The sequence below is a fragment of the Trachurus trachurus genome (assembly GCF_905171665.1).
Source record: "Trachurus trachurus genome assembly, chromosome: 11".
NCBI classification, from domain to species: domain Eukaryota; kingdom Metazoa; phylum Chordata; class Actinopteri; order Carangiformes; family Carangidae; genus Trachurus; species Trachurus trachurus.
The window spans coordinates 14,237,402-14,262,285 of record NC_139904.1 but is presented as its reverse complement, the minus strand read 5'-3'; the positions used below and the strand labels follow the sequence as shown (position 1 = coordinate 14,262,285).

General features: G+C 42.1%; 1 protein-coding gene across 1 annotated transcript in view; it reads right to left on the bottom strand.

Moving 5' to 3' along the window:
- Positions 1-24,884, bottom strand: part of osbpl10a (oxysterol binding protein-like 10a) — an 80,335-nt gene that overhangs the window by 22,519 nt on the left and 32,932 nt on the right. The window contains exons 5-7 of the mRNA XM_083982086.1: positions 21,209-21,406; positions 11,728-11,968; positions 5,598-5,728 (exon numbers count right to left, since the gene is read on the bottom strand). Of these exons, the coding sequence (XP_083838212.1) occupies positions 5,598-5,728; positions 11,728-11,968; positions 21,209-21,406 (570 nt within the window). The remainder of the gene's footprint in view (positions 1-5,597; positions 5,729-11,727; positions 11,969-21,208; positions 21,407-24,884) is intronic.

Below are 24,884 nucleotides of genomic sequence, written 5' to 3'. Positions count from 1 at the left end.
GTCATGTGGTCGGGCCAATCACAGGCAAGTAACTGAAACCTAAGCTGCATTCATAAAAATTGAAAAAAAACAACTGGTCACGGTGGGTGGAGTTACCTTGTGTGTGACATCACAGAAAGGAGGAAGTGCTATCTGCTCGTCTCAAAGAGAATGTTCCTACAAATGGGCGGTGTGTGTTTCTCCGTTTATGACCAGTTTGATGCATGGGGCAGTATATACGTGGCCCAGAGACCTCCCCAAGCACGAAAAAATAACCAAAATCACATTTTTCATGCCATGGGGCCTTTAAAATTTCTAAATTCTAACTGTTTAAGACAGAGGGCTCTACTTTGGTAGACTAGGTGCAGGCGAGGCGCATCTGCCCTGCGCCTCGCCTTCGCTTCGCCAACGGGGAGTGGCCAGGAGCAGATTGCGATTTTGCTTCGAGACGCAGCGGAGCGCATCCCGCCTACTTCCCTCCCACCGGCGCAAATGGCATAGAGGGAGGAGAGAAGGCGTGGAGTGGGTTTGACACAGCCGAGTCAGATCTTCACCAATCAAATGAGCTCCTCTCCTCGCCTTTAAATCCGCCGCGCGCGCAAGGCGGACGTTTGATTTCACCGTGGAAGAGAAGATTTGAATCAGCACCTACAGATTGCAGCATAGACAGTACATCTATTATCGATTGTCCCGTCACACTTATGACACATCAAAGGCTGCACAGATGAAAGATGAGGATGGATTACTGCTGTGTTGACACTACACGATTATCTGCTATATTTATGTATTTACTTATTGATTTATTGAGCCGCATCGTCACGCGACCATAACAAATAAAACTGAAAACAAATAAACCACAAGCAGCCTGGCATCATAGTGAGCAGATATTCACAACTCCATCTCAGGTAAATTCTAAAGAAAAAAGAAAAAGAGAGACGCTCCGTGATCTCCGTTACGCACAGCTGTTTGTTGTGATCTGTGCACACCTGTTTAAATATAGGTTACTAAATATGAGTGTCTTTATTAATGGAAAAGGGGTGTGTGTGTGTTTTTTTTTTTTTTTTTTTACTGGGCAACAGCTCTCAATCTGTCAGAGCAAGTGAGACGGGAGGAAACTGATGTTCTGGTCCGGTCCAAGCTGGCAGTGTCCGGTCGCGCGAACAGACCTCACGGGCTGATGATGCAAAAGTAGTCTGGGAGGGAGGAGGGAGGAGGAGGGAGCAGGTCTATCTATCTATCTAACCTATATTTAAACACGTGTGCACAGATCACAGCATAAACAAACAGCGCTGTGCGTAACGGAGGCATTTCAGTTTTATTTGTTATGGTCGCGTGACGATGCGGCGCTGGCCCCTAATAAATCAATAAGTAAATAAATAAATAAATAGCTGATCATCTGCAACGGCACAGTGTGTAGTGTCAACACCTGCTCTTGGGACATCCACGGCTGTCTCAGTCCCTCCCTGGTTTCATCTGTGTTAATTCAGTCAGGCTGAGTTCCATTACGCATGCCTTTGATCTGCCATCAGTGTGACGGGACAATCTATATAGATATAGGTGTATGTGCTGATTCAGATACAATAAATAGGGGTTATTGTGATGATTATTATTATTATTATTGTTGTTAATTGCATTTAAATGTGCCTGGAACTGTGGAAATCTGCCTGTGAGGTCTTGGTGACGTGGGCGCACTGCGCGCTGGGCAGTCAAATTGCCACTGCGCTGGCTGCGCTTCGCCTTGCGCTGAGACTAGACCAGGTTGGAGCTGGCGAGCTTTCGGCGCACTCTCCGCGCGGTCTATCTGTAACAAATTGTCACTGCGCCACGGCGAATCTGTCGACACCTCCCCCTGCTGCGCGACCACTCCCATCTCAGCGCACAGCAGTCTGCCAATTTACCGAATCCGCTGCGCACCTTGTTGAACTGGAGGAAAATACCACTTCGCCAGCTGCGTCAGGGCTCGCCTCGCTGCGCCACCCTGAGTTGCGCCACTAAAATAGGGCCCGAAGGCTGCCATGTTTTGATGTTGTCGTGACGTCAAGTCAGAAAGTCGGAGCTCTGAGTTTCTAGCTACCCGAGTTTCCGACCTGTAATTTCCGATACGCCGTTCAATTCATTTTTTACAACTCGGACGGAGCTCGTTTTTTTCCGACTTCCGAGTTGTCTTGAATGCAGAATAAATGCCACCGTTTTCCTGCTTCTATTGAAACAGCTACTGATGATGAGGTAAAGTTGGAATGGTTCTTCAGAAAAGAAGTCTTTACTATAGCTACTTTCATAAAAAGTGCCTGGTCAAAAAGAAAAAGTGAATTATTTATGTGAATTCCATGTGGTTTTTGTTTTTGTTTGGTTTTGTCTGTGCTCTGATGATTTTGTTTGGTGTCTAAATATGATGATAATGTGTCTTGTAAGCCTTTATAGGCTGGGCGCCTTAATTGGTGCACGACGCGTAAATAAATATAAATTCATACATTCATACTCTGAAATCAGCATCTAACCATAGGTACTCCAAAAATCCCACTTGCATGTAATTACACTCATCTATTATTTTATTATTGGACGATTACCTGCACACACTCTGCTCCTTGTAGCTATAATGTGACGATTGGTGAGTGTAATTTGACATAACTAATTAAGCAATAACACCAGTCTGAAGCTAATGTGTTGCTAATATAACATTCAAAATGATTGTGAATTTCCAGTTGGTCTTACTGTTATGTGTTTTATTCTTTACCTACCAGTATCTATATTTCTGTGAATGCAGTTGTATTGCGTCTGTAGCAGGTCTTTTCCATTCTTGTTCAAGCTCAAATTAAAGCAGATATCAGTGGAATGTTTTTGTTAATATAAGTCCTAAATAGTCCTATTTTCCGTCAGCAATCACTTACATGAAGTATTTCAGCCTAAACACGAGTCTCTCCGTCACTCTGCTCTGCTGTAACCCGAGGAGAAAATTTTCCTTGTGGGATACAAGTGTTATCCAATGAGGAGAGAGAACGGCATGAAGGGCTGTGTGTGCAGCCAAGGGATGCGCGTGAATGTGGTGACGTAGCACGAGGACCAATTGATGCCTGACAAGGGCGGGGGCTGCTAACTCATGGTGCGTTCAAAGAAACTCGTACTTTGTGTTTTTCCTTCCTGTGAAGTCATACCAGTTCGATCTGGTACGAGTTCACGGGTCGGAAGTTACGAGTGGCCGTTATAGGGAACTTTCACAGACAACAGGATGGTAAAAACACGAGCTACGGGTTACCTGGAACGCTACCAAGTCGTAGTTGTGACTTGAAGCTGTAACTTACGGTTTCAAAAGCCTGCCTTGAACGCAGCATTAGCCGAAACGGCCGTGAAGCTGATATCTGCTTTAACTACATGTTATTTTTACAGTTTCACAGTTGCTCCCCCAAAAACCAGAGGACTAAATGTGAAATTGTATCCTCAGCCTTTATTGTGAACATGTTTAACTTGCTGTAAAGCTACACAGATACACCCCATTTGGAGGGCAGAGGAAAAAATCTGCAGTAAAAAAGTTATTCAGGAGATACTAACTTAGATAAAAGAACCCTCTTCAAATGACATAAAGGATAAAAACAGAAATGATCTGAGGTGTCATCATTCACATGGAAACAGTACTCTTGTGCTTTGACTACAAACGATGACTCACTGCATTCGTAATATGTGCTACGTTCTGCGTTCTGATAATAATGTCAGGTGAGTCACTGGCACCTCTGCTTCTTCTACCCGATGGATTTATAGCAAAAGAACTGACTTGGTGCAGGAGGCATGAAAACTAAAACATGTACAGGTGTTGGTTCAATAAACTGCATCATGTGTCTCAGGTTTTAAAATATATTATTCCTGCAGCTGCAGCTCGTACTGTAGCACTTTGACGTGAACTCAAATCATCTACTTTTCTAAGGTTTCCATGTGAACGAGCTGAATAAAACAGTAAAAATCAAAATGCAAGATACAGAAAGATGAACTGCTTTAAAAAAAATGATGTATTTTCTTTTAATATTGTAATATGTTTAATTTATGTAGCAGTTTGCAAAGTGCTTCAGTGGGATTAAAACAAATGCAAAATCTTTCCTTTAGGGTGGATTTTGTCCTTTCCTTTGAAGTTAATAATCAGCATTTTAACTAGATCATTAAGTCGTCTGCTTTCCATTTCGGACAGAAAGAGAAGCACTGATGTTTCACCCTCTACACCTCACACACAAACCCCACCCCTGATTCACTTTCAGCTACGTCAGTCTCCCTGATACAGCGTGGTCTAGACAGTCACACAGCCCCTCTCTGCAGCCAGGAATTCATGAACCCCCTCCTCCTCCTCTGCCTCCTCCTCTTGGGATTGGCTCAGTTCCAGCTCGGTACTGTGTGACCCACTTATTTGACAGCAGCTCTGTTAAAACTTTCAGAAGCAACGACTGCCTCCCTTGCTGGGCAACAAGGGCAAAAGCTAGAGAAATAAGGCCGAGCAAGACTGAAATCCTCCTCCTGTCTTAAGACCATCACAACCACAGATTTCTTTCTGAGTCTGCCGGCACACAGAGGGAGGTTTAGGGTTTTGAATTAAGATTGGATGAATGATTTATTTCAATCCCCATCTCGCAAATAGCCATTTGCTTTTATTTCACATCACAATGGCAAGAAAATTAACTTTTAGAGCCTTGAAAAGATATTTAATCCATCACAGTGAGTGTTTGCAACCTATTTAATGCATGAAAATGGTCAGTGCATTTAATTGTTCCCATGATTGCTTATCTTTTTTGTTCTCTGGGTTGAAATTCCTGAAAACAAAACTCGTGATTTTAATGGCAGCTGACTCTCAAAATTACATCTTGGAAGGTTTCCTTGCTCACTAACAAGGATTTATATGGTCCCTGCCAGCAACAGTGGCTGTCGAGTAAAAAAAAATACCTTCAAAAAAGAAAGAAAGAACAACAGGTCTGTTTTCAGCTCAGTAACAATGCCTTTTTCAGGAAACGACAGGTAGTGAAGTGTTCACTGTGGACTGCCTGCAAGTTTCAAGCATGTTCAATTCATTCCCTGATGTGCTGGAACAATGGCTACATGGAAAATAGTGCAGGACATCAATCTGGAAATGTACTCTGACAAATATTAGCAGTACATTAATTAATAATGCATAAGGTGAAAGCAGGTTTGTTAACAAGGCGAAGGTTGGGAAACAAGAATTTCCCAGTCTGATTAAATGCTCTCTCAGGCATCCTGGTAAACTAATGGTTGTTATACAGTATATATATATGCAGCTGTGCCTGTGACCTTTATGTCAAATGAGACCCTCTCTGTCTCCCAGTGTTTCTGCTCTGGAGCTACATCATCACCATCAAATGAATGCAAAACCTGTGTCCTATGCGTACACCTGCAGCCTAAAATGTGCGATGATTTCCATAAAGCAACCCGTCAGAAACACTCTCCAATATCAGGAGAAAAAAAAACGCTTTTAGTAATCGCACCGGACAACATTTCAGTATCTCCTCCATTAATCGCACAGCTGGTGTGCACTACAAACTCACATCTCTAACCCCAAAACAGCGGCAGAAAGGAGGAAGAGCCTAAGGGAAAGGTGCTAATTGACAATACCACACATTGCTTCTCACCTCAGCACCATGGGACAGACCCCTTATCCTGAGAGCCGGGGAGGGCTCGGCTGATTGCAGAGGAGTCAGACCTCCGTTCTTCAACTGCTCCCCTGAGGGCGACTTTGGTACAGTCCACACAGGAACACCATCTGAAAAAATGACAAGGCAGGGTCAGAGCCAGCGACTGGCTTTTAGTTAACAACAGTGACTGGGGGTGGGTGCTTGGGATTTATGGCTCTATGGTTCGTGCTGTTGAACTGTGTGCTTGATGTTGGAGGAGGAACCACAGTGCTCTTATAGTCTGTTTATTCCTGCCATTCAATATTGAAGATCTCATAAAAAGGTATTAAACTGAGGGTGTGTGATTGACAGAGGCTAGACACCAGGAAATTGTGTGCGTGTGTGCGTGTGCTTGTATGTGTGTGTTTAAATCTAATATTTGTTCTGTGTGATATCCTGTCTTGCTGTGACGTGCTGACGTAACTCAGGTCGAATCCACATAAACTATGAGTCATGTTGAATCTGGTTGCTGCAAACGATAACATGTAGATGCAGAAATATATTTTTTTTAAATCATACAATGAGCCTTCACACAGCTGCTTCCCCTTATTACAGTCAAATGAAGACAAATCAATTCATAATAAACTTATATTGTTGCCATAATTTGTAGTGCTGGGTAAAATAAATGTACAATGTTCATGGAAATGCATTCAAAGCTGTGGAGATGTATGAGCCTGAATAAAAATAGCGGATTGATCAACCCACCAAGAAATAGACCACTCAAAAAGCAGCTACAATAGTTGCGTTAACCAGTGTTAAGTGGACAAAAAGGGGAAAATGTGTCAGGCACAATTAAGCCTGGTCAATAATTCACTGTAATATTATTGTAAGGATGTGAACACATTCTTTTAAAAAATGGCAGCCAAATATAGATATATAGGTATACAGTATAGATATGAGGAGTGTTTTTCAGTGTTTGAATCATATCAGCCTTACAACTAGATTTCAGAAACTTCAGGTCTTCCAAGCTTGAATTGCAGGCTCCTAAGTTAGAGAATTATATAACATGTTGGGGTGAAAAGTTTTCTGAATCATCATGACTCACGCCAAATATTTAAGAGGAACAACAGCTGCAACTCTAACTGAGAAAGCTCTTCATAAAATATTTGCTGCACAGCTTCATAACCTTCAGCCTCAAAAACACTTTGCTACATTCAATCTGTGTTGAAGTCAGGGACATCGAATAGTCTGGTGTTTGTTTCTGATAATGTTTTGCTTCTCTTGTATGAATAGACTCATCACAAAGTGTCTTGAGGTAAAGAGATTTCTTGTTAAAAAGAACGACCTTTAACCAACCTGTTTGGAAACTTCTTACACACAGTGCTCAGCTGGTGTAGAGATTTAATTGTAAATGAAACGAAAAATGATTTTTATTTTTCTGTTAAATCTATGCTCAATATCCCAAATAGACAAAGTGAATTAGTGGTTTTCAGTTTTTTTGGTAATTGGTATAAAGTTCAAAAGACTGTTATCTGTTATTCACAAAAACTTTCACTACTATCTAGAAGTCCATTTGGCTATTACAACTTCAAGACTTCCTGAGAAAGCCTAGTGAGTACCCAGTCTCGGGTCTCACGCACTTCAAGAACCTCTCTAGGCTCGGCTGCCACCACGGTGCTTCGCCATAGGTACAGTATTAACTCAGTGATGAGCAATATCTGGCCAAAGTGCTTGGATCGTTTAAACTCATCAGTCTAGAGAACCTTTTTCTTCATCCTCTTAGGGAACTTTTAAAGATGTTTGGCAGACGCTAAAAGGGCTTGCACAAACCTTTTTCACTCAAAGTATCTTCTGTCAAGCCATAATTGATCAAGTGCCTCTGGGATGGTCTGTCCTCCAGTACAATTTCACTTCACTACAGATGACTTCAGAAGCTCTGTCAAAGTAAAAAATGAGGTTCTTGGTCACCCTTATGCGACCCTTCCTATGGAGGTTTCATAGTTATTGAAAACCACTGTTTACTCAAAGCTTTAGAAATGGTTTTATACCCCCTCCTTTATTAACCTTACGTACTGTATACACAAAGACGTGTGCCTTTATAAACGATGTCAAATCAGATTAACTTTCCACAGGTGGACTCTGATCAAGTTCTAGACATGTTTCAGCTTTTGATATTTAATGAGTTTCTATAATCACGTTGTCACTTTGTCATTATGGGTCATTGAGTGTAGATTGGTGGAAAAAAGGCAATTTATCCTTTCAAAATTAAATATAAAGCCCAATGAAGTGTGCACAAAAGGAAATGCATATGAATACTTTCTGAAGGGACTGTATATCACTGTAGCAGATCCCATTTCAAAGCACGGTTAATGGAAAGGCACCAGAGGCCCATCTCGTCTCCAATCCCAACAGTCAAATCGGGTTAAAAGTCTAATGCACCAGGAGGCCGTTCTTTGATATCCATTAGTGGGAAGCAAGCTGTGCTGACATGAGTGGGCCTGCTGGTGAGCCCGAGGCAAGTCTGTCTCGACAAAAAGTGCTGAAATAGCCCTCAGGCTAGGCCCCTGTTTGGTCAGCTAGGCATTTGACTGACAGCAACCTGGAAAAGTGTCCGCCAACCCCCTCCAACGACATCAGACTCTGGTACAGTGGAGACATGACCACCAGTGGCTCTGTGTGAAAGCGATTGAGGTGTGTGTGAGCGAATTGCGAATACGTTGAAAATTGAATTTGTGGTACTTCTCAAAAAGGTTATCCTCAAGACATTTGAAGGTTAATGGGTTTCTGAGAGTTCATTTCAAGCAAGACGTTTTTTTGTTTGTTTTTTCAGGAAATGGTTTAGGTGTTTGTGCTGTAATAATGATTTTTCACAATACAGCTGGTTTACAAACTCAATTAATGAAAGGTACGTTTAATATGAGTTTCTTAGAGATGTCACCATGAAGCACCAGAAGTAGAAACACTCAGTGAGTGAGGGGCAGATGTTTGTGCCATTGGATCGAGGCATGCAGGTGAATCAAAAGGCTGTCGCAGATCAAACAGTGGAGAAACAAACATTCATGCAGTGGGAATCTCCAATGGCTTCACCTTCCATTTCTGGGCAGTGACATCGAGTCAAGATTTCTGCATGTTCCTCTTGTCCATTTTATTTTATCTTTTGGAAATAAGACATGCTACTCACTTCTCAACTCAATTTTTGTGATGCATTGAGTTCATTACATTAAGCTGCAAGGGGGACTAGTTTGCAAAGTAAATTTCCTTTATGGATTTTTCATTCCCTTAAAGGAAAATGTTTGGCTTGTGTTGGGCTTCAAGCTCTTTATGGCAGTGACAGAGGGAAGGGAAGGGGAGGATCCAGAAAGAGCTGGAGTGAGCAACAAGATCCTTGTGACGTCAGCTGATAATATGCTGTCTGGTTTGTGACTGGCAGGTTTTTGGTGAGGGTTTACAAAGATAAAGTTAAGTTCCCTGAACTCCCTTTGCCATTTCTAGAGCTGACACAAACAAGCTGCTCTGGTTTTGTAGCAACAGGAGCCTGGAGGGAGAAAACGTGCCAGCCAAACTCAGTCCAACCTCATGCTCGGCTCTCGACCAAAGAGTTTTGGTTTTTTTTGCCCATGCAGTGGCAAAGCTTTCCTGAGTTGGCGTAACAAGATCATCCAATCAACCAATCAACCAATCAACCAACCAACCAACCAATCAACCAACCAGCCAACCAGCCAGCCACTCCCTGTTATCAGCTGCAGTACATCTGGATGCTGCCCATGCTGGTGAGCCACACTACCCATCACTCGGCATAACCGAGGATCCTAACAAAAATACTCCTCACTGAGGTGTGGGGGGTACATGCCGGAAACGGGGAGCAGCTTGACCCCCGCAGGACTTATCAGCCAGGCAGCGGAAGGAAAGAGATTTGTACTTGCGGCCCGGTGGTCCCACTCCACACCACCCCCTATCTGATGAACAGGTACAGGGCAGGGTGGCTGCTGGCGCAAAAAGAAGACCAACAAACCGTGAGGACCAGCAGATTCCAGATGGGATCGAGCACTCGCCCAAACCCAGATCCCGAAGGACCTTCCCTAAGACGGACCACATCTCTTGGGCTTAACCACGGAAAAAACATGCACCTGTAGAAGATGGCTCTGAAATATTTGTAGCTTGCTACTTGTGAGGATTTCACCTTGTGTCATTTTGGATTCGCAGCAGTTTCAATGGGAACCAAGAAATCACAACCATGTCAACCGTGTCAAACCATCGAATTTTCACTCTTATCCAGGTTTGTTTCACAGTGGCAGCAGGCTAAACTAGGTAGCCCATATGGCCTCCCCCTTCATCACATCCTCCACACAGCTCTTCCTGGGGGACCAAGGCATTTCCCAGACTAAATATAGGAATATATCCTCCCTTCAGCATGTCCTGGATCTGCTGCAGATTCTCCTCCTAGTTGGACGTGCTTGAAATACCTCCACAGACAGGCGTCTTCCAATCGGATGTTCGTGCCAACCAACTGACTGAGTTCCTGAGTTCCCTCTTTCTTTGAGCTCCTCACATGGAAAGTGAGGTGAATGCAAAGTTGGCATGAATACATACAGAGTGAAAGAGAACAACGCATTTTGATGCAAGCAACATGAACTGAAGAAGATGCATCTAAATTTAACCTCGAGTTTTATAGACGACTGTAAAAAATAAAAAATACCAGTGAAAACTAGTGTTATTGCATTGACTGTTTGGGGTGAATCACTACTGCAGGGAAGTTGTTTTCTGTTTGAACAACCATTTAGGGTCCAACCTCCCCACGTAGTGAGAGAAACTCGTCTCGACCTTTCGTATCTGCCAAAGAACCTTCCTGAACAACCCCTACAGCACAATCCATCTACTCTGTATGATTCAATCTTCATTTTGTTAATAAATTGTTAAATGCCCTACAGCAGGAGATAGTGTGACAAAGATGTATCACTTTCGGTGCTTTATTAGCCATTTAGTACCAGTCACCGTCCCCAAACACTACTAAATGGAAAGACGATGATTATGCTGCAGGTGTTTGAGACGTTTCTATGGGCAAAATGACACAGTTTTTGTGTTTGACTTATGGGTGGCTATTGAATCCATTGTAACTGCAGTGAATCCGTTGACTACATCTCCCATCTTTCACAAAAGAAGCAAGCTATTAACTTTCAGAGCCACTTTGCAAGCCCACAGGGAGTAAGTGTTCGGTACTCAATAGATTTTCAGTGGAGTATTACTTTAAATCAGCTCCTCTTTCCTGGAGAAAACATTTACGGTGCTGCTGTTTCAGCCCAACCTTGGCATTTAAATGGATTATAAACATTCCTCTGTACTTAGAAAAACAGGATTAGCTCACAACGTTTGATGGAGTTCACAATATCTTAACTCTTCACCTGTATTTGGTGTCTACTCTCAACCGTTACAAACTGTTTGCTAATCCTCATCCTGGTCGTTATGCCAATAGAACCACCCTCAGGCTTCAAATGGTTTAAATCGAAATAACTTTATTGTATTCATTGTGATCTGGCACAGAGAGGGTTAAACATGGCAGAGGTCTGACATTTTAGGCACCAGTGTGGATTCCTTTGGCAAAGACTTAATCCTTTGAGGAGACTTAGTAGTGCATAGTATTCATCATTATGTAAGTTTACTCATTCACACGTAACCCTGATTTTTTTTTTCTGACATGCATGTAGGAGACAGTCTGAAATGCTTTCAAAGACTTTGTAAACAACATTGACGATAAATTCATGTTCATACGCACTTCACATTCATGCTTGTACTTGGCACTACCATTTTGAGGAGCTATTGGCATTTCAATGCATCTGGTGACACTGAAGAGACACAATAACGAATGGAAAACAAGACAGAACAACACTAATCACTACAACGCAACGCAACTCAACAAAATAAAACAAACACTTTTAACACAAATGTGACATTCAACAACATTTACTACAAACATTGAAGTTCATGGGAGCCATCAGGCAGGGACAAGAGCCACAGTCCAGCTGCCCCAGCTGGACCTTGCCACTGATGCTGGGCTCTGGAGGGAGGGACTGGAAAGACAAGGGGGAGGGGGGAGACGGAGGGGTCGGGGGCTCCAGTAGCAGCACTGGAATGGGGCCCGGGGCGGACTCACCGGAGGGGGCTCCGTGGGAGGCGTGGTTGCGCTGGGAGGCCTGGCACTGAGGTGCCGCCTGGCTGTGGCTCTGGGTCTGTTGGAGGATGTTGAGGCACTCTCCCAGGCAGCTGAGTGTGGCGGCGGACGTGGCTTTGAGCAGCAGCAGGTCCTGGTCCAGACAGGAGACGGGGCCTCTGGTGGGTAAAGAGTCGATGGACTGGACCAGGTTCCTCTGCTGGCCCTCTGCCTGGGACATCACCTGGGGCACAACGGGGATGTACGACATTACAACATGCAGCCAACAGTCACATTAGTGAGATACTGATTACCTCACACTACAGGGCACCAGTTACTCACAGGCAGCTGTTTGGGTGCAGATATATAAAGTATCAGTTTGTATGAGTGCTGAAGCTACAGCATTACCAGACAATACTTCAAACCATGATGCCACATTAAAAACAACTCTCACTACAGCAAAAATATTATTCAATGCAGAAAGATTTCTTTGATCTTGTGTCCTGCAGTGAAAGCATCAGGGTGGTGAGTTTGATTGTTCCCCTTTTGTTATAACTCTACAAAAGCCCAACAATGATGCAGCTCATCCTTCTGTGCCACCGAGTGTCCAAAAACACAACAACAAGCCTCACAGTTGCACTTCACTGCGATGAACGTGAGCTGGTTTATTTTGAGTCTATCCCTCCCTGTCACGGATTCTCACTGGTGCACCAAATGTGTACTAATCCAGAGCTAAAAATAATCCCACACTCACACACTATCCAGTTTAGTTTGAGTAAAGTTTGCCCAAAACTACAGCGTCTGGAAATGATTTGGCGCTTCAATAGGATCAAAGACAGAGTCACACTTATAAGTTGTTATTTCGAAAACAGCTCAAATAAAACCATCCTCACCCTTTCATGTCCTCGTTACAGTGGATTCATGAAATGCAGAGATAATTAGTCGTCAGGCTGGTGTTTCACTTTGATAACATGTGTCGTCATGTCCTTAAAAAAGACAAGTTTATTTGCTTGTTAAAACACTGAGGAGAAAATAAAGTATCATTTTAACTGCCGATCTCTTAAAGTTCCTAATTGGTCATCGAGGGGAATCTCAAAATGTTCATCTTAATTTACATTTTGGGAAGATGGTGTGAAATATCTTTGTCACATTAATCTAATATTCAGAGGACAGGATTTAGAGCTTGTAAGTTACATGGATGGTGAAGGTAATAGATTAAAAGATGTCATACTATCTTCAACCTTCTCAGATGTCTCTTCTATTTAACTTGTGACAGAGATCGAGCGAGTGAGTGACACAATTTATCATTTATTCTATAGTGGCATCACTTTAGTCTTGACTACAGGCAACAACTGCTCCACACAACCATCTGCTCCGAGATGACGGTGCCAAAAAAGACACTGCGAAAACTCTTCAAACAAGAAAAAAAAGTTCTCCCTCATGCTCTCGCAGACAAACAGCACATCTCTTAACTCTGAGAATTATTTTGTGTGTGACTCACCTATCAGCGTCTAAATGCATCACAAAGGGAAGAAGACAAAGTTGGTATACTCGCTAGCGGGTAATAAGCTTCTCTCGGGGCTAATGAATCTGGGTTGTTTATCAGCTTGGAAATGTTGTATTCATTAATATTGTATAGCTTCGCAAACACTCGTCCTCCGCACACACTTCAGTAGCACATCTGTCTCCCTGCATCGGTGCACAGAGCTATTTTAGAATCACTGAGCTTTTGTAGTGGCGAGGTGTTATGTGGCACAGACATTCATACAGGAATTTAGTTTAAAAAGCGCAGAGCTTGTCCAATTATTCTGCTATTTACCGAGGTCGAATGTTGAATTCCTTGGGCAGATGGAGCTCCAAAATTGTTTCCAATGCTCGTTATGAATAGTCTCAATGTGCAGCATACTGATACCCATCATTTTCACATTGGCCCCTTGAATAATCAGGATTTAGTATTTCATTTCACACAGGCTTGTGTGTTAATGGGGCTTCATCACAAAGGATACGATTCCCCTGCACGGTATTAGTTCCTAAAGGGCTGGGTATAATCATTTATCGCCTTTCTACATCATAATGCAACAAGATTCTTCATTTTATCACCATATTATAGTCCCAATGCCTATTTGTTAAGTTAAATGTGAACTGATCTGTTGCAACATGAGATCACTTACACTTCAGAATACATGCATGATTAGAAAATTATTGTCTTATGGTTCCCCCAACCTTAAGACTCATGTTGTTCTGAATGATAGTGGAGAGAAAAGTTATTTATTGAAGCCACTGTGGTATATTTGACTTTGATGGATGGGAGGATGGAGAGATTAAGTGTCTCCAGAAGTTTCTACAGATGTTTTGATACTGCTCTCACCATGGAGACGAATGACTAATGATTGATAGAGTGAATGAGTGAACGACCAATATGGAGACAAATATGGACACGTTCAAAAAGACAGCGATCAGATTTATGAGCAGGAAAACGTTCCAGTCTAAAATATATCAATCAATGAATAAACATTCAGGTTGTTCTGTTGTAAACTACATTTAACAGACATTTTCATTTTAAGTAATTTATCAGATGATAATAAATGTGATTAACTAATATGAGCCAAGATGAGCTGTGTTTGAGGTCCCACTCAAATATCTGTATTGTTCCACTGTCTTGGTAAGAAACTACTTTTCAAATCCACCCGTTAAGTCTAATGTTAATGTGATGTGATGTTTACAAAGATCTAAAACTCTCAGTGTCACACCTTCATGTAAAAAAACGACAGCTTTTATGCAACATGAAAATGTCGGCTGCAAAGTCGAGACACACAAAGCAGCATCTGTGTTGTATTACTGATACCAGAAATCAGAGCTGCCTCAAACTCTGTTCGCCAAAGGAGCCGCTATCGGGTGGTATTACTAGTTGGTGAGCAAATGTGTTGCTATGCAACCTTAAGTAACTGTTAAAGCCCCATACATGGTCAGAAATAACACAACTGACTTTTATGATGCTCAGAGAAGTGAAGCCACCTTTCTGGATATTAAGCAAAACATGACATTTTTCACAAACACTGAAAAGAGCCTGTGGCAGAGAGGATTATCACACGTCTGCCAAGAGACACAAACATAAGATGAAAAAGATTAGATAGAGAGAGAGTGAAATGGCAAACGCAAAAAAGGGAAAACCAAGTATAATATGAGGTGAGGAAAAAAGGTACAATATGCCAGCATACCTGACTGAATAAGGAGACACACACACAGACAAACAGACACACACAGACACACAAACACACACACACACACACACACACACACACACACACACACACACACACACACACACACACACACACACACACACACACACACACACACACACACACACACACACACAGTGTCCTTAGTGTAAAACTGTCAAGGAGCTTCAAATCAGAAATGCAATCAGGCCTGATGTGGAAAAGCTCACAATCTTGTGTCGTACGTTAACAGTTATAGTCAACATTTCTTTGTTTAGTTGAAATGCAGGTTATGGTGGTGAGCATGAACATAAAACAATGACAGTGAAGGGAGCTCCCTACACACACACACACACACACACTCGGAGCTCTCTGGAGCCAACAGGACCAGTGCTGCTTCCAGAAATAGCCTAACCCCGGTGATCCGGCTCTGCCGCAGCAGTGTAAGTGCCCAGTGGTGCTGCTGCTGCACTAGGAGTCGAGGCGTTTGATGAGTTCCCATCAGCCAGCTGTGACAAGCAGGCTAAGGAGAGACGGTTATGTGGTCTGACTCCCACCGACACACAGGCAGCGGACAGACAGATGAACGCATGGATGGACAGATGGATGACAGAACGCCAATGGCCTGAACACTCAACACGAGACCTCACCAATACATTGGTACAGATATCAGCATGAGAACTGCACTTAGCACATGTTTGCACTGACTGTACATATTTATATTTTACTTATCTTTACTCTATGTTCATGATAAAATACTCAATTTATTTTAAGGTAATCTCAGTACTTCCTTATTTTTGTCACTGTTCGTATTTTTCCTTTATTGTTTTTGCACCACAGCAAATCCCCTGTATGTAATAATACTTGTTAATAGAATCTGATTCTGATTCTGATTCAGTAACATGGGGAATATTATTAGTCGACCCTGGACTTTAAAATATCTGAGATCAAATCAGAGGGAGATGTTGCATCTGCATTTTGTGTGTGTTAAATGTAAAGAATGATTTGTGTGAACATTTCAGGACAAAATGAGAAATATAAATAATATATTACACAATCCAGGGGTTCTTCTGTGAGATAATGCAGACTCTTACAGTACAGCTCTTTTTTGCCACTTATTATTGCCGCCCCAGCGCTGTGTGTGTGTGTGTGTGTGAGTGATTGGTGGACATCACATATTAAAGAACCTCAGCCGAGTGTTGCAGCTCACGCTGCAGCTCTGAGCCTCCTGCCTCCTGTGAGGACGGATCGGTGAGGGGTTCAACAGGGCGGAGCTGAGGAGGCAAATCATGTGGAGATTCACTGAGGTGCAAAGAGTTTCTCTTTTCCTCCATGACTGTTTTTTTAAAGAAGTGGTAAAAGTTGTGCAGGTCTGATGCAGAGTGGTCGTACATGGAGTTAAGAGGAGTGGTGTGTTTATGGATATTATCAGTGATAGAGCCCAGAGAATAAATTGGATATACAACCCAACATACTCTGGCCACAAATCCACTGATAATCATCGCCGGGCAGCTTTCTGGTCTCCACTTTGTACAGTGGTGCATGAATCACAGTTCAAGCAGACTCCTTTACTGTCGACTCCTGCAGCATCCAAACCTTTGCCAAGCGCTGTCAGACAGGTTTATGGGCCTGTTACGGATAAAGAAAGAAGACCAACAACAAACGACATGAGGAAGGAGGGAGAGAAGGGAGGAAGGTTGGAGGTTGATGCAAGAGGAAGAGTGGACGTGGAGAGACGATGATGATGATGATGATGATGATGAGGAGAGGAGCTAAATCACAGATATGAATCAGGTCGCAGGAAGTGGAAACCTGCAGCTCTCCTGGAGCATAAAATAACGTGAAGCCGAGCAGAGAATGAATCACACACCGAAGAGAGGCGCCACGTTTTCTCCGTCTGTGGAGAAAACACGAGCACCAGAGGAGTGTTTGTTTTACTTTGGGAGCTCACCATCTGCTCCGTGTTTACTCGAACACTCCCAGGTTCGCTGGAGGAGACAGACTCTGCTCCAGAGAGGTGAGAAATTAGTCTCCACTCTCGCTGATCGCTAGTTGCTCTCTTTCTGTCACAGAGTGAATCATTTACACCGGGATATTCTTAGCAAAAAAAACTAGGCAGACGCACAGCGTGGTGCGTCTGAACGCGGGTGGGGGAGAATTTTTAACAACTGGAAAAAACGAGCCAGATCTTCAATGAGCATGAAAGGCGTGAAAGAAAGGAGCTTAGCATGAAATACTGAAGCTCTTCCAACAGTGTTATCATCAGGATGACGAGGAGATGAACCGTGGAGGTCGACCCTAAGTTTTAATACACTCTTTAACTAATGCTGCTTCTGCAGGCGACTCCCCACTGTTTCAGTTTCAGGGAATGAGACCACAGCAACACAAGGTCCTCAGATCCTGCTGTGAGGTTTCAATTACATGACAAGTTATTAGGCAAGCTGTGTGTGTGCATGTGTGTGTGTTTTTGTAATTCCTCAGGGGTATCAGACACCATACAAAGCTCCTTTGTCCCAGTTTAGGACAGGTACGAAATAAGAGTCGTTTGTTTCTCTGGAGCGAGGATCAGATGACTACAGGTGAAAGATTGTTTTCTCACTCCTGCAACCTTCAGCTGAGCAACAAGGTCAAACCCTCTGATCAAAAAGTCTGAATAGAAACTAACTTTCAGGAGAGGTAATATGGTTAATTACAATTAACAAAAAATAGTAATTCATTCATATGCCAAACATTATAATTTCCAGCTTTTAAAACATGAAGATGTGCTGTTTTTCTATCACTACATCGTGGGTATCTGTCTGTCTGAAGTGTTTGTCAGACAAAATAAGCCATTTAAAATTCACCTGTGGAAATGTATTATAATATTTACAAGCAATATTTTGTTCATCTCATGCTCACTGATGAGGACACACCTGCACGAGCACATGAGTGATGTGATACACATCCCTGATGACAGTTTCACACAGTACCACTTATCTACAAGTGGAGGAAACACAGGAATGGGAGGCAGGAGACCGTGAGATGGTAAAAACTGATACAAAAACATTACAGGATAGAAATGTGAAAAAAAAGAAAGAAAAAATTAAAAAGAAAGTTATCTGCAAATATTTTATGAGGAAGGAGAAGAACTCCTCAAGGAAGTGAAGAAACTAAATAATTAATAGACTAATCAGACGAACAACAGATAAACTGATAGTGAAAATAATCCTAAATTGCAGCCCGAGACATGATCAAATCCATTTTTGTGTGACTGCATTTTATCAGTGTTGGATGCAAATGACTTCTTAACCTTCAAAATTCACATTCACTGAATGAAGCTGTAAACACAACACCGACAATCAGTCACACTCAGCTGATAAGGAAACTTATCAGAAAACCGTTGCCTACTTACAAACTGAGCAGACACTCAAGCAGCATGAACATGATGAGTGTGAGTCCAGTTCTCTCTCCCTCTCTGTGTGTTTGGCTGTTTTTGCTCTGCACCAACATCCTGTGAGAAATATTTAGCTCTTCAGCTGCTGTTGAACAGCTGGAAAGGACAAAGCTGAGGGAAGTAAAACCAAGACAATAAATGGAAAGAGGAGCTGCTTAGGGAACGTTCACATACTCATTATGTGGGTATTTGATCCATCGTCAATATCAAAAACACTGAAGTTTTGAGCAGTTGTGGCACAGAAATTAAACTTAGTCACATTTTTTTTTAGCTTGTGGCGTCAAACCTTCTTTTTGAACTTTTTCCTTTAGCACTGAATGACTGACACTAATATACAGAATAAAATATGTTATAAACAATTCATGCTTTTGCTCTTTGTTTCAGCAACTTGCACCTAAAAACCTCAAGGTCGTAACCAAGTCAGAAACTTTGTGGATCAAACATTTTCCAGGATGACAGACGTGCCCTTGTGTTTGTCAGCTTTAGTTTTTCTCCTCTGTGCCAGCAGTTTACATTAACAAATGTATCTCACATTGAGAAAGCCTCTCGTCTCTCCTTCATGTCGAGGAGAGAGCGGCAAGGAAGACAGAGAATGGTAATAATCATATTAATATACATTATAAACATAGACAAACATGACTTATCCAATCTGTAGTGGCTCAATGGTCATTTAATTTGAAGTTATTCTGACTCGCATCCTCATGGACGCCTTCGCAACAGCTTCTCTCTCTCTCCTTAACTGCTAAGTCATCTCATCTCCATAATTCAGCAGCCAGATACACAGCTGCCTGGCAACGATCCGAAAGCTACATTTCATCTCTAAACAAAAGGGCGAAGGCAAAAAAAAATGTATTAAAAAAATGCTGCAGCTAATGGTTGTACAGTTTGCCGTCGCGGCATACGATCATATCTTCATCACGTCCACATCATTTTCGCCTCACAGTCCCAACTTGAAGCCCAATTTCTTGCAATTAATCACCATAGCCCGACTTGCCAACAGGCTATTAAGAAAAGACAGGGGGAAAAAACAATCTTCTCCAGAGATAAGCCAAGAATGGTGAGTGGCTGAGCATATGGAGATGTAGCAGATGAGAACAAAGTGGTAACCAGAAGTGACAGGTCTGGTGACTGAGGCGGAGAGAATTAATGAGGATTTGAACTTCAAACTAACTCGAAAAACTGATAGGAAGTTTCAAGTGGAGGGATTTTTAATTAACTCAGGATGTGCTCACAGGTTATCCATGTTTTAACTCTGGCGGAAAATAGTGGCTGAAGCTGTGAAAATGCACACAGGCTTTGCTCCATACGTTCAGGGATTAGCGGGAATATCAAATGTTCCATATGGACGAACTCGCCGCCGCCGCCCTCCCACTTTATCTTCTTTGCACACACTGACACTTTTACATCTCGTGTGTTGATTGCTGCACACACACTCCAGCACACTGACAATACGTGCTCTGGCAGCTTCTTCCCTCTGTCACCGGCCATATTAATCAGCATTGATATATACCATAAAAATGCCAACCAAGCTGAACTTACAGTAAAGACTGAGCACACTGGAGTCGGTGTCAAGGCTGCCAGGAAGCTACAAATATCTGCTGAACTCACTGCACCAGTATCCCACCGGGGACCAGTGCAAAGGCTCTGAAGACAAAGGCCACAGAAAATACACTGCAGCATTGTGGCTGAAGTTTTAAGAGTTTGGTCCAAACAAATAAAACTGACAAACATCTCTGAGGCCATGGTTGAAAGCATCTCTGTTTAAAGGCACTGCTTAGTTTGACCCAGATTTTTTTAAAGGAGACATATTATGCCCCCTTTCCACAACTAAAATAGTTCCCAGGTGTCTTAAAGACATATCTGTGACATGCTTCAGACAAAATACCCCAAGGATCAAACATCACAGCTCTTTTCATCCTCTCAAACACAGCCCTGCTCAGAACGGCTGGTTTCAGTGCCTGTCCCTTTAAATGCAAATGAACCACTGCTTGCCCCACTGCTTGCCCCACCTCTTCTACCGGTCCCAGGTAGGGGTGGTATTATGCAAATTCAAGTCCTAGTTACATCACTGGAAGACAACTGAGGGAACAGCTCATAAAACCACATGGATTTCAACCTAGGGAGCCATTACAGACTGTTTTGTCAAATCTCCCATTTTGGACAAGACAAACACCCAGATATATGTTAAAGAGCTTTCAAAAAGTGATATTTCCATAATATGTCCCTTTTAATGAACCCAGTTTACAACAACTTTTTGTATATTTGAAGTTCTGTCCATCATTCCCTTCTGTTATATAAACACTACGAGGTAAAATTGGACTGGGCCAATATGCAGCAGAAGATGCAGGAGAGGGAAACATGGAAAGGAAAGGATGAACAAAAGTAGGCTACAACCTGTAAGAAAATAGCTGCATGATGATGGATAAACAAATAGATGATTATTCCCTCTATTAAGCTCAGCAGAAAAATGCAGGTGTTTAGACAGTTTGAAGAAGGGGAAACAGCTGGATGCTGTGATAATCGGAACAGAGAAACAAAAAAAAAAAATTCAAATATCACTTTGCACTGAAATGTAACTATGGTAACATTACAGAAGTGCATAAAATAGCATTGTCGTAAGCAGATTAGCTTCCTCTTAGTAGCTCAGCTGCCCATGTCGTCACCCATCTGATCTAACACACCTGTCTCAGTCGTGTCTGCAAAGTTTCCTGTGATATTTTGGATTTTTGTGTGACCTTGCTTCATTTTACAGTAAAAAGCTAAAAATAGAAACACCCACGAGTGTGGAGCCCGATGATTACAACGTCATTACTCCATCAACAACACCCACCTCCTTGACCTCCAGCAGCCGACCTGGATACTGATTCTTGGCTCGTCGTGCCGCAGCCGGAGATTTGTGGTGGGTGATGGTGACGATGTTGCTGGGTGAGGCCGTGTGGCTCAGGTGCCTCTGGGAACCCGGGGATGAAGATGGGGTTAGGTGAGGGAGGAGGGAGAAGCTGCGGGTCCGACCGGAGGATGAGGAGCCCTATATGGGGGGGAGGGGGGGATGAAGGAGGGAGGGGGGAGAGAAAGATTTAAAGGGATTTAAATGTAACATGAGAGTGATAATGTAAAAGGTAGAGAAACAACAACAGCCCTGGTTTCTGTAACGAGCTACAGTGCTACATTTTTCTGTACTGTGTTTTAGCATCAGAGTCACCTAATGATAACAAAGAACTTTTAACTAATGCAAACCCCTGAGCTCCCTCCTATAGTAATTTATATGAAGTAAGTGCATCACAGAGCAGCTACTGTGAGGTAGAAACAGCTCCATGAGGAAGCCTTCATTCAGTTTTATATAAAATAGTTGGCTAATGATAATACTACAGCTAACAGAGCCAATGAAGCTTCTTCAAGTTACTATGTTTTTCTTATTTTAGTAACTTTACACAAATAAATTACCCTTGGTGGCTTTCTGCTAATGACTTTGGCAATAAAAGCAATAAAGCTATAAAACAGACTATCAGCCATAAAACTGCAACTTTTCAGTTCTTAGTTTTAGCTCACTTTAGCTCATCTGCCAAAGAGTACAAGAGTAGACCTTTACTCTAAAACAACTCACGGTAAAACAATTTTTTTTTTAAAAACAGTATGCTGTGTCTTTTACTGCTGTTTAGAGGAACTCATCAACCTCAAGTCAAAGACACACTGAATACAAATTATTGAAACCGCTGAGCATCACCATGCAATGATGATTTGTTTTTATCTAATGTGATTTGCATTTATTTGTCTTACAATGTTTGTGCATAATGTGTCTCTTTGCTGTTGTTTACCCATACTGAACACACACTTTTTTTTCTTTTTTTTTCTTTTTTTGCAAAACACATTACAGATCACTTGATTTTAAAAGTATAGACAGGATTTGGGTGGCAACGTGTTAACATATCACTTTTATTTAAAAAAAGAAAGAAAAACAACTTGAACCAAAGTTCAAGTGAGTGTGGTCAGAGATGTGCTCTAAAAGATGCAGCTGTAACCACACATTTTACAGGTGTTTAAGATAAAAACAAGTAAAAACCTTCAGTACTCAGTACTGCACCCTGGTAAATGAAACTAAATTTGACGGACTTAAACAGTCGGTACTTATTAAAGGCACCAAATGGTAAAGTCGTCTCTTCTGTTGTTTTGTTTCTCTCTGTGCCAAAGTGAAAGTCACATCACATTCATCAGTGTGATGCCTCCTGTGCTTCCCCTGTGTGACTCTTGTCTCTTCAGTTCGCTGACCTCTGCGCTCGCACAGGCAGCAATGTCAGACCAGTAACTCTCTCTTCTGTCTTTACTCTCCATTAGTGTACAGCAGCAGCGCAGGGAGTCACGGCACCAGAGATTTATCCCCCCAAGAGGAGAACAGAGGTCTGGTCACTGCAGCCGTGAAAATGAAATAGATCAAATGAACATCTTCCATCCCAGAGCACCGCTCACTGAGAGAGAAAACCGTGCATTCATGTATTGTTTCTTTCTCTGAAGCGACGCTGCTCGCTCTGCGGCGACACAGGAAATCAAATCTATGACTAATGTAGGGTTGTAACATAATGTCACATATGATTAGCCGTTAATCGTTTGTTATTCTGCTCCTCTGAGGAGTTTATAGAGCGAAATAACCACATTGTGACAAACAGACAAGAGATCATGTTAATACAACTGTAACAACTCCCTCCCTGTTATTAGATGCATCCAAACACTAAAAAGAACGAGTTATAGTAGGCAGGTCCTTGAGTAATCGTTTTACTGGGAAATAATCAGCTTACAGGAGAGAACACTGTTGTATTGTGCAAAGCTAAGCCACGAGCTGTGAGTAAGCAGAAAAGAAACCGTGCGAACAGACCGACAGACATGCTGAGGGTTTGTCCTCCAAAACTGGCACAAAGCCCCGAGCGTCTTGAAAATTGGAACAAAGACGAAGAAGAAGTCCAACCAAGTGGATTCAAAGAGGAAAAGGTACGAGGGGGCAGCAGGAAGCACAGAAGTATAGGTGTGAGCAACAGATAGAAAATAAGTGCTGTAACCCAACAGCACAAACACCAAGGTCTATCAGAGATAAGATCACGACACTTCACATGAGGCTGTTTCCTGCTCTCTTTTTTTTGGCTTGACCCCTTAAATTGGAGAAACTTCTGCTTTGGCCCCGGTTACAGGTCGTGGCCTCAGTGTGGACGTGAGTTGTCAGCACTTTGTCCTCTCAGGGTGTTTTATTTGGAGGATTTTTGAAGGTCTGAAGACAGGCAAGTTTGCAGGATTTCACAAAGAAATATAAATATATAATTTGAAGGGGGAAAAAAAGAGTCTGGAAAATGTTATTAGATTTTCATATTCCTTTCATTATCCTTGATTGAAATATCTCTGTTCAAGTCATTTTTTTGTTTAAGATTAAATCTCAAAGACCAAATTTTCTTTAAACAAGTGAAACTAGAATTACTGCTCTACCTCATTGTGACTGTATGCCTCTGCTGACCAACAAAGTTACAGAAACACTGCAGGAAATATGGTCACGATCTTGCAGCAGTGAATAACTGTGATATTACAATGACGTTGACCTTTGACCATTCAGACATACAATGTCATAACTTAAACTTAACTTAACTAAAAATGTGTGTTAAATTGCATCATAATTCAGTTCAGTTCAGGTCATCCTCGAATCTGAATGAATGTTTGTACCCAATTCAAATGAATTCCCTCAAGGTGTTAGTGAGACATCGCAATCTCCAAAATGGTTCCTGTATATGGACAGACCTGAAAACATAATAACCTCAGGACTTGGCGCATTAAAACTAGCAAGTTAAACGACAATTTCTACTTGAAATAAGTTGATTTCCATTTATAAATAGTAGAAAGAAGAACATATTGTCACTGACTTTAATGACTCAACCTGAAAGTTAATTTCACTGCTTTAATGAGGACACCATTGGCTCGTTAGGCGACTTTTGTCTGTTAGTCAGTTCACTCCCTGTCAGACTGAGCTCAGAGTTAAGAAAAAGCCCTGATGCTGCTTCTTCACAGGTGCTCTGCTGTCAGTCGACTGTAGGTGGACTTGGCCCCATGTGAGGCAGCGTGGGCAGACGATACAACGGTCAGATGCTTACCTGTCATTTTCCACACAACGGGGAACAGGAATAATTACACGCAATTAGCTATTCTATAATAACCTTGGTTAGAGAGTCAGAAAATTGCTTTTAAATACCCACACACGGATACATTTAGTATGAGATTATCAAATAAGTTTTGAGGTTTTTCCAGCCTTAAAGTTTAACATTGGGCAAAGGTCTCTGAAACAGCATTTAGACCTGGCTTTGTCTTCAGTCTTTCCTTTTTTCTTCTCCAAACAGGTTTCAACATGCTCACTAGCACTAGAGTGAGCAGTGGGCTTGGGAGCACGCACACAAACTGTATTTATTCAAGCAGAAAATAAACAACATTAAAGGGATAGTTCACCCAAAATTCAAATTTCACTCATTATCTACTCACCC